Source organism: Lissotriton helveticus, chromosome 3_1 (assembly GCF_964261635.1).
Source record: "Lissotriton helveticus chromosome 3_1, aLisHel1.1, whole genome shotgun sequence".
In the NCBI taxonomy this organism is placed as follows: domain Eukaryota; kingdom Metazoa; phylum Chordata; class Amphibia; order Caudata; family Salamandridae; genus Lissotriton; species Lissotriton helveticus.
The window spans coordinates 1467169537-1467182264 of NC_136061.1; the positions used below are offsets into that span (position 1 = coordinate 1467169537).

The 12728-nt window shown below is 40.7% G+C and overlaps 1 protein-coding gene across 1 annotated transcript in view; it reads left to right on the forward strand.

Moving 5' to 3' along the window:
- LOC144824267 (contactin-associated protein-like 5) overlaps positions 1 to 12728 on the forward strand; it is a 1441011-nt gene that overhangs the window by 670339 nt on the left and 757944 nt on the right. The window contains exon 11 of the mRNA XM_078683402.1: positions 12243 to 12414. Coding sequence (XP_078539528.1) covers positions 12243 to 12414 — 172 coding nt within the window. The remainder of the gene's footprint in view (positions 1 to 12242; positions 12415 to 12728) is intronic.

The window sequence follows — 12728 nt, forward strand, 5'->3', positions numbered from 1 at the left end:
TGAATAATTGTTGTCACTCCAGTACCAGCCTTAGAGTCTGTCACAAGGGCAAGCGTTCATGTTCACGGAATCCCAACTGGTTTCGAAATTCGCACCCCCAGCTAGCTCTTCTGTCAATTACAAAGATCACCCTTGTATTTGCCGCAATATATGAGCATCTCCTGCCAATTATCCCATACTGCTCACTTCTCATAGTGCTCACTGACTGATTTCAAAATTCACACTGCCGGCTAGGGCTTCTATCAGTTACCAAGATCGACTTCGTAATTGCCGCGTTATATGAGCGGATCCTGCCAATTATAGTGCTCCTATACTGCTCAAAGCTCCTAGAGCTCACAAGTCCACATACTGTGTCGAGTTTGAATTCATCAACTTGCCCTGACACTAGTTTTAAATCCTCATACAGAAAGCCTGTACCTGTCCTGGCTGTCAAAGGAACGAGAACAATACTTCTTCCGTCTCTTGCTGGCAAAAAAGAAAAGAGACTGGTCTCCATTGATCTGATAAAACCACACTATGTGGCCAATACTGAATAGAAGGCTTCATGGGCTCCTAGGTAGCCAATGCTCTCCTCTCGCTACCTTACAGGAAGTTCAGACAGAAAGACTCATAACATTTGAAGAGTCACCAATACCAAGTAATGGACTTTCCAACAATGAAATAGAACTCGTTCCTGTTGAAACAGAACATCAAAACACAAATGAAAGACAAATATTAATTCGTCCTACCACCGATGTCTGCATAAATATGCCTCTGCAAGAGAAGTCTGCCAGTAGAACAAAACCTGATGAAATACCAAAGATAGGTCGAACTACATCTGGCTACTTCATCGGTTTTGACACCTTCTCTCTGGATCGCTGTTAACCTGACACAACGCCAGCGCTACATTCCTGTAAGCAACAACTTCATGATTTCCATACTTTTCTGAAAAAGACTTACCTAGTTTCACCATGGCTGCAGCTCTGGATAATAACTGGAATATTGTGGTTTCTGTTGTGGATTGGCCTAGTGACTGTCTTTTGCTTACCCATGAATGGAAACTATCTCTGAGAACGCTCTGCAGGATCAAATGTGAACTTGGTCCTGAAACCTCATACATCTTCTCATCGTGCACAAAGAGACCTGTCCTGCGTGACTATTACAGCTGTTCTAATTCCTGATGGTATAGTTTGAGGCAAGGTTGATTATGATGTATTTGGTCCCACTGAACTTTTGGAAATACTTTATGTATTTAAAATTTCTGGAAATAATATAATTACCTCCAATACATTTTCTGATGATTGGGAATTTGAAACTGTAAATTATATGTTGTCTGATTTGGAACACTCCGCTGCATTTTCAAACACTGAAATGTTAGAGGACATCATTATGGTCATCATTTTTTACACAAATCCAGTGGTAACCAGTCATAATATCGAATCCAAAATATTGAGTGGACAAAATATAGAGTTTTGAATATCGAGTGGACAGGATATCGACAAACAAAAATATAGTGATCAAGAATATCGACATGCAGGTAAGAAATATAGTTTTTTATAATATCGAAGTTAGTAATATCGTTTGTAGAAATATCGTTAATAATACCGAAAAAAAATTGTGGTAAAAGAATGTATTATTTTTGTAATGGATGTTTGCATTTTTTCAAAGTAATGAATTTTATGTTAATTATTTTTTGATTAATTTAATTCCGTAGCGGGTTGTGGGTTTATAGGGAAATAGGGTGGGAAGTAATTTAATCATAATACATTTTTTAAGAATTATTCAGAATGAACTAATTATATGTTAATTACTTTTTGCATAATTTATTTCTGTAGCGGGTTGTGGGTTTATAGGGGAATAGGGTGGGAAGTAATTTAATTGAAATTAATTAATGTATTTTTCTATTAATTAATAATGTATTATTTAATAATTTATATTGTTAATTAAGTTGATTAAATTATTATTAATTACTTGGCAATTATGTTACATTCTTTTTAATAATTAGTAATTAATTAGAGATTAATTATTAATAATTGATTTATAAATATGTTAATTGTGTACTTTTTTGGGGAGTGGGTTGAGGGTTGATAGGGGAGTCGGGTAGGAAGTAATTTAATTTTAATATCTTTTTTTAATGTTTATTAAAAGTTATTTTATAGTGTTAATTGTGTGAATTAATTTAGATGTTATGGTTATTAATCCTATTGTTAATTGTTATTAGTTAAATTAATGAAATGTTAATTAATTATGTTAATTTATTTAAAAAAATCAATATTGTAGGTGACGTTTATAGGGGAAAATGGTGGCAGGTAAATTAGTTTGAAAAAATAATTAATTGTTAATTAATGTTAATTATATTGCAGGGTTGGGTATACTAAATTATTCCCCTAAGCTATCCAACACTTTCCCTACTTTTACATTTGGTGGAGTGGGAATATTAAATTATTCCTACCCGCTATCCAACACTTTCCCAACTGTTGCATTTCCTGGAGTGGGAATAGTAATTTTTACCCTCCCGCTATCCAACACTTCCCTACTGCTGGACTCACTGGAGATGGAATAGTAATTTTTACCCTCCCGCTATCCAACACTTTCCCTACTGTTGCACTCACTGGAGTGGGAATAGTAATTTTTACCCACCCGCTATCCAGCACTTTCCCTAATGGTGCACTCACTGCAGTGGGAATAGTCATTTTTACCCAACTGCAATCTAAAACTTTCCCTACTGTTCCACTCGGCGGAGTGGGAATAGTAATTTTTACCCTCCCGCTATCCAAAACTTTCCCTACTGTTCCACTCGCTGGAGTGGGACTAGTAATTTTTACCCTCCCACTATCCAACACTTTCTCTACTGTTGCAGTTGGTGGAGTGGGAATAGTACATTATTCCCACCTTCTTCCCAACACTTTCCCAAATGTTGCACTCACAAGAGTGGGAATAGTAATTTTGTAACCTTCTTTAATTATTTTTAAGTATGTCTTACTTAATTATATTTATTATTTAATTAATTTGATATTAGTTTTATTATTACTTTTAAGACATTTAAAAAAGTTGATATTTTAGCAAACTATATTATTAATAACGATATTTAGGATTCGATATTTTTGTACTTACCTGTTCATATATAGGAAGCCGATATTTTGTCACTCAATAGTTTTACCTCGATATTGTGGCAGCTCTATATTCTTCTCCTCGATATTCTGTCAGTGATCCAAATCCAGTATCCCACGTAATATTTTCACATACCACCAATGGGAACATTGCCCAACACCAAAAGGTAGTTCAAAACGTTTGCACAGAAATTGTCTTCTTTTTCAGGGTTTAACACTTCTGACCCAACCTCATATTACTACAAGGTTGCACCTACAACTGCACAGGAAAATATGCTAACAAACACCAAACAGATTTACTCTACACCCTTGAATTCCCTACTGTCTGAACAGGGTTTCAACTTATGGAAGGATACTATAGACATAAAATCAGTCTGGGGCTCAAAGGAATACCAAGTCAAGGTAACGGAAGCACCATTTTGTGCATGCCTCATTCCACAGCAGATAATATTTCTGAATGAAACAGTGCAACAGACTTCCTGTCTTGGACTAGCTAAGAACAAGGATTTGAACACACCTCGGATTCCCACACCATCAGACATCAATTTTACATCATGTGGGGGGGATAAAATAGAAAACATCATACAGTACAATGCATCAGACCCCAATTGGAAGGGATGGTTAGTTTGGCCCACAGGTGCAAACAGATGTCAATCAAGATTCAGGGGTACAAATGTAGGGTTTAGTGTTCATTGGCCGGACCAACGCTATGTACAAAGAGAACATCCGGGGCTGGTGATATCATACAGTGTTGGGAAGTGATGCCTCAATTGGCTGAAAACCTTGACACTGTCCCAGGTGAAACAGTACTCATCCTTACTCTCAAATGAGGAGGATCTAAGGGATTTTCTATTAGGTCGCCGAAAGCCACGTCAAAAACGTTTCTTATATGCTGTTTATAATGAAATCTGGAAAATCTCCCAATAAGAAGGCGCAGAGAAACTCCATGAAATTGATAGAATTAACCTAGAATTAGCTGTAGTCCATAATGTTATGACTACATTAGCATTCAGGATTCATTCACTGGGCAACATTTTATCTTCTGCTATATATATATACTGGAACAGGATTGTCTATACTACAGCACGTACAATCTCAGCTAAGTTCTATTATATTTTTAAACTGGACGCTGCAATGCTTTCGAGCCGGTTATGTGCCTTGGCGATTTATCAACAGTATGTCCCTATTCTCTGCATATAATCTAACTAAGAAGCAGACACAAATGGCACAAAGGTGAGCAAAATATAGAATGCTGCAGATTGAAAAACTTGACCAATTACCTTTTACTATGGCAGAGTCACTAGCCACAGAATGGTTAATCCATAGCTATATAACATTACCGGTCACAACTTTCCAGTTTCAGTATTGCCTAGAACAACAGGCAGGCAGATATGAAGCGACCTGTAGGGAACTCTGGGCATTGCATATCTTGTCAGTGTTAAATCCAGGGCTTACTTGTTGTATGCAAGTATTGTTTCCACTGACACACACAGTCCGGGAGGCACCGTTATGGCCTTCATTGAATGTTTCCTTTATATGGTTTGATACTCTAAGTCAAATGAAAGTCATGCTTCTACAGAAAACCGTGCCCTCAACTTCCACCAAAGAAACTTTTAATCTCCAGGTCGCAAGCGAATTGCCCTTTCCATTTCACAGAAATGGTACAACGTAGCTTTAACATGTCTGATAAGACAGTTATAGTACACCTATTTAGAACCATAGGTTCTGGACTGTTAGGCACCTTTCAGACCGCCTTCAGAGTGATTCCAAACTTCATACACTCCGTATTCTGAAGCATTTTTGGAGGACTTCTGCTGATCCTGTTCCTAATAGCAGGAATCCTGAATGTAACTTTTCTTCCACGCTATGGACATCCCAGTCACCAAGGAGATGGAAAAAACGCTCCTGGAGAACAGATACAGTGATCGCATGGTACTCCATCTGGGCACACCTCGCCTTCACCAACTGAGTGAGTCTTGGTTCCTGTCATTTAGACCAGTCTTGATCGACTGTGTTCTGCCTGTTCTCCGATGCCTGTTCTGCGGACAAGAATGCGTGTTCCATCGGTTGCGCCACTGCACGTGGATGCTTTACTGGACCCGATAATGGCCCATGTACTGCTGTGTCCTCAGCATGTTCCAATATTAATGTCGGCATTCTTAGAGCCACCACAAAATGCTTCAGCTCCTGTTGGAACGGATACTAGCTCCTCTACAAAAACTCATTTTTTAAATTTTTATAATTTTACGCACTATTTTATGGACTCATTAGTTTGTTTGCATACAAATGCCTAGAAGTGCAATAACATTTTTAGTATGGCATACAGTCGGATGAGGAGTGGGTGTTATGTTCCATATAGGTACCCCAAAATAGGCTCAGGTAACAACCTAACCTCTCACCTATATTTCCCCTGCCATTGCACTACATAACTGTTCTAGGGACTGACCTTCTATCTAGGTAAGGTACTGCTAACAGGACATGGGGTTTTCCCTGAAAAATAGCCTAATCCATTATGCATGAGGATTCTTAGAAACTCAGCAGGACTATCATCTCCTGCATAATAGTTATGTATAAGGGTCAATCCTTCCGTCCTCCTAAGTCCGACATGACACAGCAAGATAGATCCCCTGAGGGTACCACTTTGGGTATATAAACACCATATCTTTGCTGATGCAGGGTAGGAGACACAGGACTTCCATGCTGACAAGATGCTGGGGTTCCTGCATGCAGACACTCCAGCTCGCAGTAGTCTGACATCCCTCTTGGGATGTCCATCTGGAGAACAAGACAGGGTCCCACAGTCTCTCACTTAAGGTAATGGGGTTGACTGTATCCTAAAGGGATTCTTTGCTCTACACCTACATACATGCTAGGTACCTTGAGGTACATCTAGTTAAGGCCACTTCGTATGAGTACATATTTTATTGCCATGTAATAATAAAAATAATAATAATAACTTTATTCGATTTGATGAACAAATCATAAAAGCATATAAATAACAAGTCATTCAGAAAATATTTCACAAGGATTTATTTCACTAAAACAGGCTGCGAGAGAGTTACCACATTCAGGATTCAACCACTTAGACTAGGTATTGCGGGGGAATTAACAAAATACCTCAGGACTTCAGTCCCCCCTAGTGATTCTTAGCTGTAGAGCAGCTCTTAAAAAGTTGACCACACAAAAAAGAGTTAAAACATCAGATGACAATTTTAAAAACAACAAAGCTATACATGCCTGCCTAAATCTAACTTTTCTTAACAAGCCCTTCAAAAATATTGTTCTGGGGTAGGCGTAATAGGAGCAGAGAAGGACTAAATGAAGCGTATCCTGTGGAGACCTATTGTCGCAGCCACAGGGCCCTCTCTCTACTGAGTTAATATTAAAAGCAGCTGGTACCGCCAATAAGTGATTAATAAAATGTTATCTGAAACGAGTTATTAAAAATCTGTCATGTGCACTCGTCATTAATGTTAAATATGGTTCTATACCCTGAGTTGTTTTAACTAGCATATGATCTCTCACTGTGTGTTTAACAAGTTCAGTGGCTTCACGTTGCGCCATGGCAAACTTTGAATACAGAACTTTGGTCACCCTTATCCTTAGGTCTTATTGTATCCGGTTTGGTAAACAGATCTGTGCGCCCTAGTTTGGTAAAAGAATCCCTAACATGTTTTATCCAGGGGATTTGCATTGCATGGTCTACGGAGAGACAGTCCTGAATTACCAGCCTTGTCTGACCCGCCTCTACGTTTGTCCAAATCGTCAGCCAATATAGTAGGGGCTTAACAGCCACCAGGTCTGAAATATATTTGACCCCCAATTCTTCAGGAAAGCTGAATGCCGGGCTACTATGAGGGACCTTCAGTAACCGCCTCAAGTATTTGTTCTCTTCCCTTTGGAAATTAGTAGTCTTAACGAATCCCTACACCTCACTTCCATACAGAACCTTAGCGCAACAGATTTAGTTATATAACTTTAAGATCATACCCGAAGTCCAACACCCTAGCCTATGTGCAAAATTTGCAATAGAACCTGTAGACCTGTTCAGGGCCAGGCACTTTTCCTCTAATAAATGTTTAAAATTCAAGTGACCATCATAAAACATGCCCAAATATGCAAAGGCTGGGACTTTGCCTAGGGTATATGAGCCTATGGTACATTTGTAAGATTTGCTTCTTCCCCATCTCCATGACATATGATTTTGCGAGATTAGAGAAAATATCCAGGTTTCCTATAAACTTCACAAAACAATCAATTAAAATCTGCAAACCATGTGGGTTACGGGCGTAAAGCAGAACGAGGGCCACTCTTACACCTATTCTTGGCAGGTCTGCTTCGATGTCACACAAAGTGGAGTCTAGACCGCTAGTATGTAGGGGAAACAAAAACAGCGCTAATATGCACCCTTGTCTGACCCCACTTGAACACTTGAAAGGATCCGTTACCTTCCCATCCTGTGTGTATCTAACAGCAGCTGTGGTATTGGAGTGCAGCGATTGAAGAATATTTATTATTGCTGGGTCCACCCTGAGATCACTCATTATTGCCCATAATTGACTGCGATTCACGCTGTCAAAGGCCGCAGTGAGGTCCATAAAGGCTAGATATAAAGCCCCAGACTTAGCTACTGTATATTTTGCGGTGATGAAGTACAAGTTCAGGCATTGATCTACAGTGGATTTCCCCGGATGGAACCCGTATTGAGCATCCGTAATGATTTGTGTAACATCTGCCCATTTCATCAACCTGTTTAAAATCACCCGCCCCAGAACCTTCACTGAAACATCTATAAAGGGACAGAGGCATAGCTAGAGCTTGTGGCACCCAGGGCTATCCCTCAGATTGCCACCCCTGGGTGAGGGGGGGCTGGGAAAAAGGACGGCGAGCACATACATGACATGGTCCAAGGCTACACAGTTGAATACACTGGTGACCAGCAGTACAAAGGAGAAAAAACAGACTGCATGATCTATCTGGGAACTCAGAAAAAACGCATGTGACATCCATCAGAGAGCTGCGTGAACGAATACCTGGTAATCCCCTCAGCACAATACAAACATGCACATACATGACACTGTTTGGGGATCCATCATCTACAGCTGACATTAAATGACCAAATATCATGGTCCCACCAATTAACTGGCTTCATTTCAGCTCCTGTATCTATTATTTAATAGAAGGCTTTTCAATTGCATGAAAGAAAACGAGTAAACGCAATATATCTATCTATCCATCTAACTATCGATCTATCTATGGGCAAAGTGTAATCTATTATTTGTCAGCAATGTTCTGGATTGGAGGGGAAGTGATTTACCAGAAGCAAAGCCTCAAGTGTGTCATGAGGACTATTCCCTAACCCAAAATTGGTAGTACATAACACGTTACCCTTTGCATACTTTATGTATGACTTGTTTAGTAGTTATAAACAAATACATTTATATATAATAAAAATTTAAGAGGAGATAGTGGATTAAATCCGTACAGTGAGATGCAGTCACATTGAATAGGCCTTGTGAGCATCAGCAGAGATAGTGTACTCTAAAGACATAGTAGCAAATAATGTCTGAGGAAGAAGAGTGTTTTTTCCACATTAGCTGGGTTGCTCTATTGCAATAACATAAAATCTGACATTTGTTCTGTGGTATAAAATGGGAGTGGTGGGAGGGCATACATGTATTAGTATACATTCTCCCAGTAGCATATTTAATTTAGCGATATTAATTTTTACTGTCATAGCATAGATCTATATATTGTTCCACTAACATAGAGCCCATAGATATATACCTAAATACCCTTTCTCTTTACTTATACACATACATATGTACACATCACAAGCGCAAATGCACAGTAATATACTGCTATTGATCAGTATTTATATGACATCTGTTTCCTATTGTGAATATGCACTTGGGAAACCGTTCCTCAAAACTCTGTAACTCTTTGGTCCACACCAATCAGGCAACCATGGACCATCTCAACTTCAGGAGATAGAATAAAACCTGGTGTCAAGAGGCCAATATCTGGAAGGCAAACCCTATATAAACATCGTTGGATATGTGCTGTACAAAATACAACTCAGTATATAACATAACGTTTATGTGAACAGGACCAGCACTTTTCAGCAAACCCGCCTTAGCTCAAGACAGGCAGTGACAGTGCTGCTCAGAAGAGATGTTTTTAGGATGCAGTGCCAATCGGTTCATAAAACATAGCATGTTTATTTGTAAAGCACACGTTCACCCACACGGGGATGTTGGCACTGGATAACAGATGTTTGTTGTTACCCACCTCAAAAATACTCATTTTATCAACCTCAGAAGGATGAAAGGCTGAGTGCACCTGCCAGGATTTGAACATGTGACTATTAGGTCAAACTCAGGGCCCTAGAGTGGATGTATTAGTCCACTTAGCCACCAGACCCGGTTTATGAGCCTGTGTCCTGTGCAGGGCTGTGTGGTTGAAATTAAATGGGGGTCTATGTAGAGGTAAGGAAAGTTTGCTTTAAACTGGTGAACTTTATCAAAGTTGTTGCTCTGTGAAGTTTTCCTATTCGCTTTTGCCCGTGCAAATTTTTGGTAAATTCCAAAATAATTTTAAACGCGATTTGTGTGATAACTGCCTAACTGAACCCAGCCAAGCTAGGATTTCTTTCTATGCACAATAATGTATTATTCGAGGAAGAACACGACTTTGTAAAGAGTCTGTCTGACACAGAACTTTTTTGACACATCCTGAAAAAGGTTTCAATCGTGACAGAAAGTTGCAAAGTTTTCTATACGGCTTTGCAAAAGTTAAAACAAAAAGCAAGGTCTGGTTAAATGAAGGCCGGTCAACACACAGGCACAAAGAGCTGACGCCACCGAGTCTGCTCAATTTTCGAGTCTTGCAAAGAAGAAAGCCCCTTCCTGTCCCCGGGTAGGTCACCTGAATGAGTAAGTCCCTGCCTCCTATCCTGGCAAGGTTGCAATTTAAACAGTAAAAGGTTTTGCAGCAAATACACTGAAATTGATCGGCACTCACCCTAGAGGGCCGGTCAACGTACGCGTATCCCTGAAACATTTCCACCGTGATTGGAGGTAATTGAGCGGCATTTATCAGTGCTTGTAGCTTACTATTAACAGCCCATTGCCAAATAGCAAAATCCTGACAGGAATAAACAGGTGAACTGAAATAGAACACACAGACTCACCTGAGGCCTGGGCGGCCCACAGCTTTAGAGGCAGGCACAAGCGGGCAGCCGAAGACAGGGCAAGGATGGCTAGCCAGGCAGCAGGGGCTAGTAATAATTATGGCCGGGCCGTTGGCGCCGCACGGTGACAGTCTCTTTCTCAGATAGTAGTCACTCTTGGTGGGATGCCTCGCCTCACCTCACTCGTCTTGTCGGGGCAAGCGCACTTTTAATTGCGCTTCTGTGCATGACAATGTGGTATGGTCGACACATGCCCCACCCTGAAGACACACACTCGCAGAGACATCTGCACGCATGCATTTAATAAGGAGCTTGGCTCAGAGAGGCCTGCCGTGGGTCCGGCGGACATGCGCATCGTCCTTTTAATTAATGAAAACGCCGAGCGTGCAGTGCGCACTATTTATTTCTTTAGAGGCTTGTTTGCTTGGCCTTTATCATTTATTTGGGGACACTGACACTACTGTAATGACTGACAGTAGTGTGAGGGAGTGTCCCCCAAAAAATTATAAAAGTCATCGCAATGGGGCCACCAGTACCGCGCGGCCGCCGCCCCCTAAATTGTGCCGCCCCCCTAGCTACACCGCTGATTAGGGATATGGGTCGATAGCAGTGTGGGCTTCCCCTGTCACCTTTCTTGAAAATTGGCACAATAATGGTGGAAGACCAAGATGCTGGCATAGCTGTGCTTATTGCGGCATTTAGTACCCTAGTTAGAAGAGGGGCGAAGACCTCCATGTTACAAAGAAAGAGGTCTGGTGGGATCCCATCTTGGCCCGGTGCCTTGTTCCTCGTCAGACCCTGGATTCCTAAACTTACTTCATCCAGGGAGAAGGTAACAAGGTTAATCCTTAGGGACAAGCTCCTTGTCTCTTGGCACAGGGGGCTGGGATATGGAGTCCAGAGTTTACTGCAGCAGTTCTCCATCAACACCCTATGTGTTTGCTGCACCACGGTAGATGTCGAGGTGCTTTATGCGAGTCGTTGGCAGTGGGAGGCGACCATGTACAAGTCCCTCCTCTCCTGGCAATGAGGGCTGTGATATGGAGTCCTGAGGTTACTGCAGCAAGTCTCCCCTAACACATGGCATCCTGCATCATGGTAGACCTCGAGGTGCTTTATGCACGGCGACGGCAGCGGGAGGCGACCGGGAACAAGGCCCTCCTCTCCTGTCAATGAGGGCTGGATATGGATTCCGTAGGTTACTACAGCCGGTCTCCCTCAACACACTACGTGGGGGTTCACTTAGGGTTTGGCCTCTGGCTAGGCCCTTGTCAATCCACTATGTGTTGTTGCCTGTAGGAACTGTGATACCTGTTGCAGGAATAAAACTGTAACTGTGCTCTTAGCCCATAACTTTGCTCAAAGTCATTCACACAGTGAGACCCCCCACTGTAATTAATTTTTTCTAGGTTTTCTTCGGTTCATTTGCTGCATTTGCAGCAATCTGTGTATATGTCAACATAAGACTTCTGTTATAGTTCAACCATGTCCTCGTGCCTTCATATTTGTTTTTTGTTGGAGGAAAGAATTTGCAATATTTGTGCTTGTGTAGTTCTGCCTTTTATCGGGTGGTACATTCAACTTTGGGATAATTATTAAGGCCATTTCAACGGTTACCAATCAAGTTAAACTGACTTTGCATGCATTTCCTGGATTTGGATGCAATTTTTATTTGAATGTTTACTCTGATGTGCGTTTACATTTGAGAATTGTGTGATACAGTTGTATGTGTTTTATCGCTGTAGACTTGCTCGGCACTATCTGGTAGCACGTTCATCCTGCATAGAATAAACACTTGCTGATTTGACTTTCACCTGAACGATTTTTGCTGCCTTTAAATATATTATGAAGACAGTAGACCACCTGGAATCAAAGCCATATTTTGAACTCTATTGATTTATGTAAGAAGACATATATTATCATAATTTCTATCATGATAATGGTGTTCTTTCGTTCCGCAGGGTGTCCGGCTAATTCCACTGACTCTCAATGTTTAAATCCCTTCACTGCTTTCCAAGGCTGCATGAAGCTCATCTTTATTGATAACCAGCCCAAGGACCTCATCTTGGTTCAGCAAGGAACCCTGGGGAACTACAGTGATTTACATATCGATCTGTGCAGCATTAGAGATAGGTAATGTGTTTTCATCTTGCACAGCAATATTTCACTCTTATTGTAATATTGTTTTTCTTTCCATACTCGATTACAAGTACACAAACTTATATTTCAAACTTTCAAGCATAACTGTATGAAAATAAATTGCTAAGTAACTACCATCCAGTGCAAAAAGTAAACAATAACCTGGTAGAAAAGATAAAGGTAACAAAAAAGCGTTCATATGTGGGTAACGAGCTGGTGTAAGGTATAGTCAATGGAAGATGATTGCCATCGTGAAGCCAACTCAGAAGGCTTTTTTCAGGTGCGTACATCACATACTCATAAGAAAA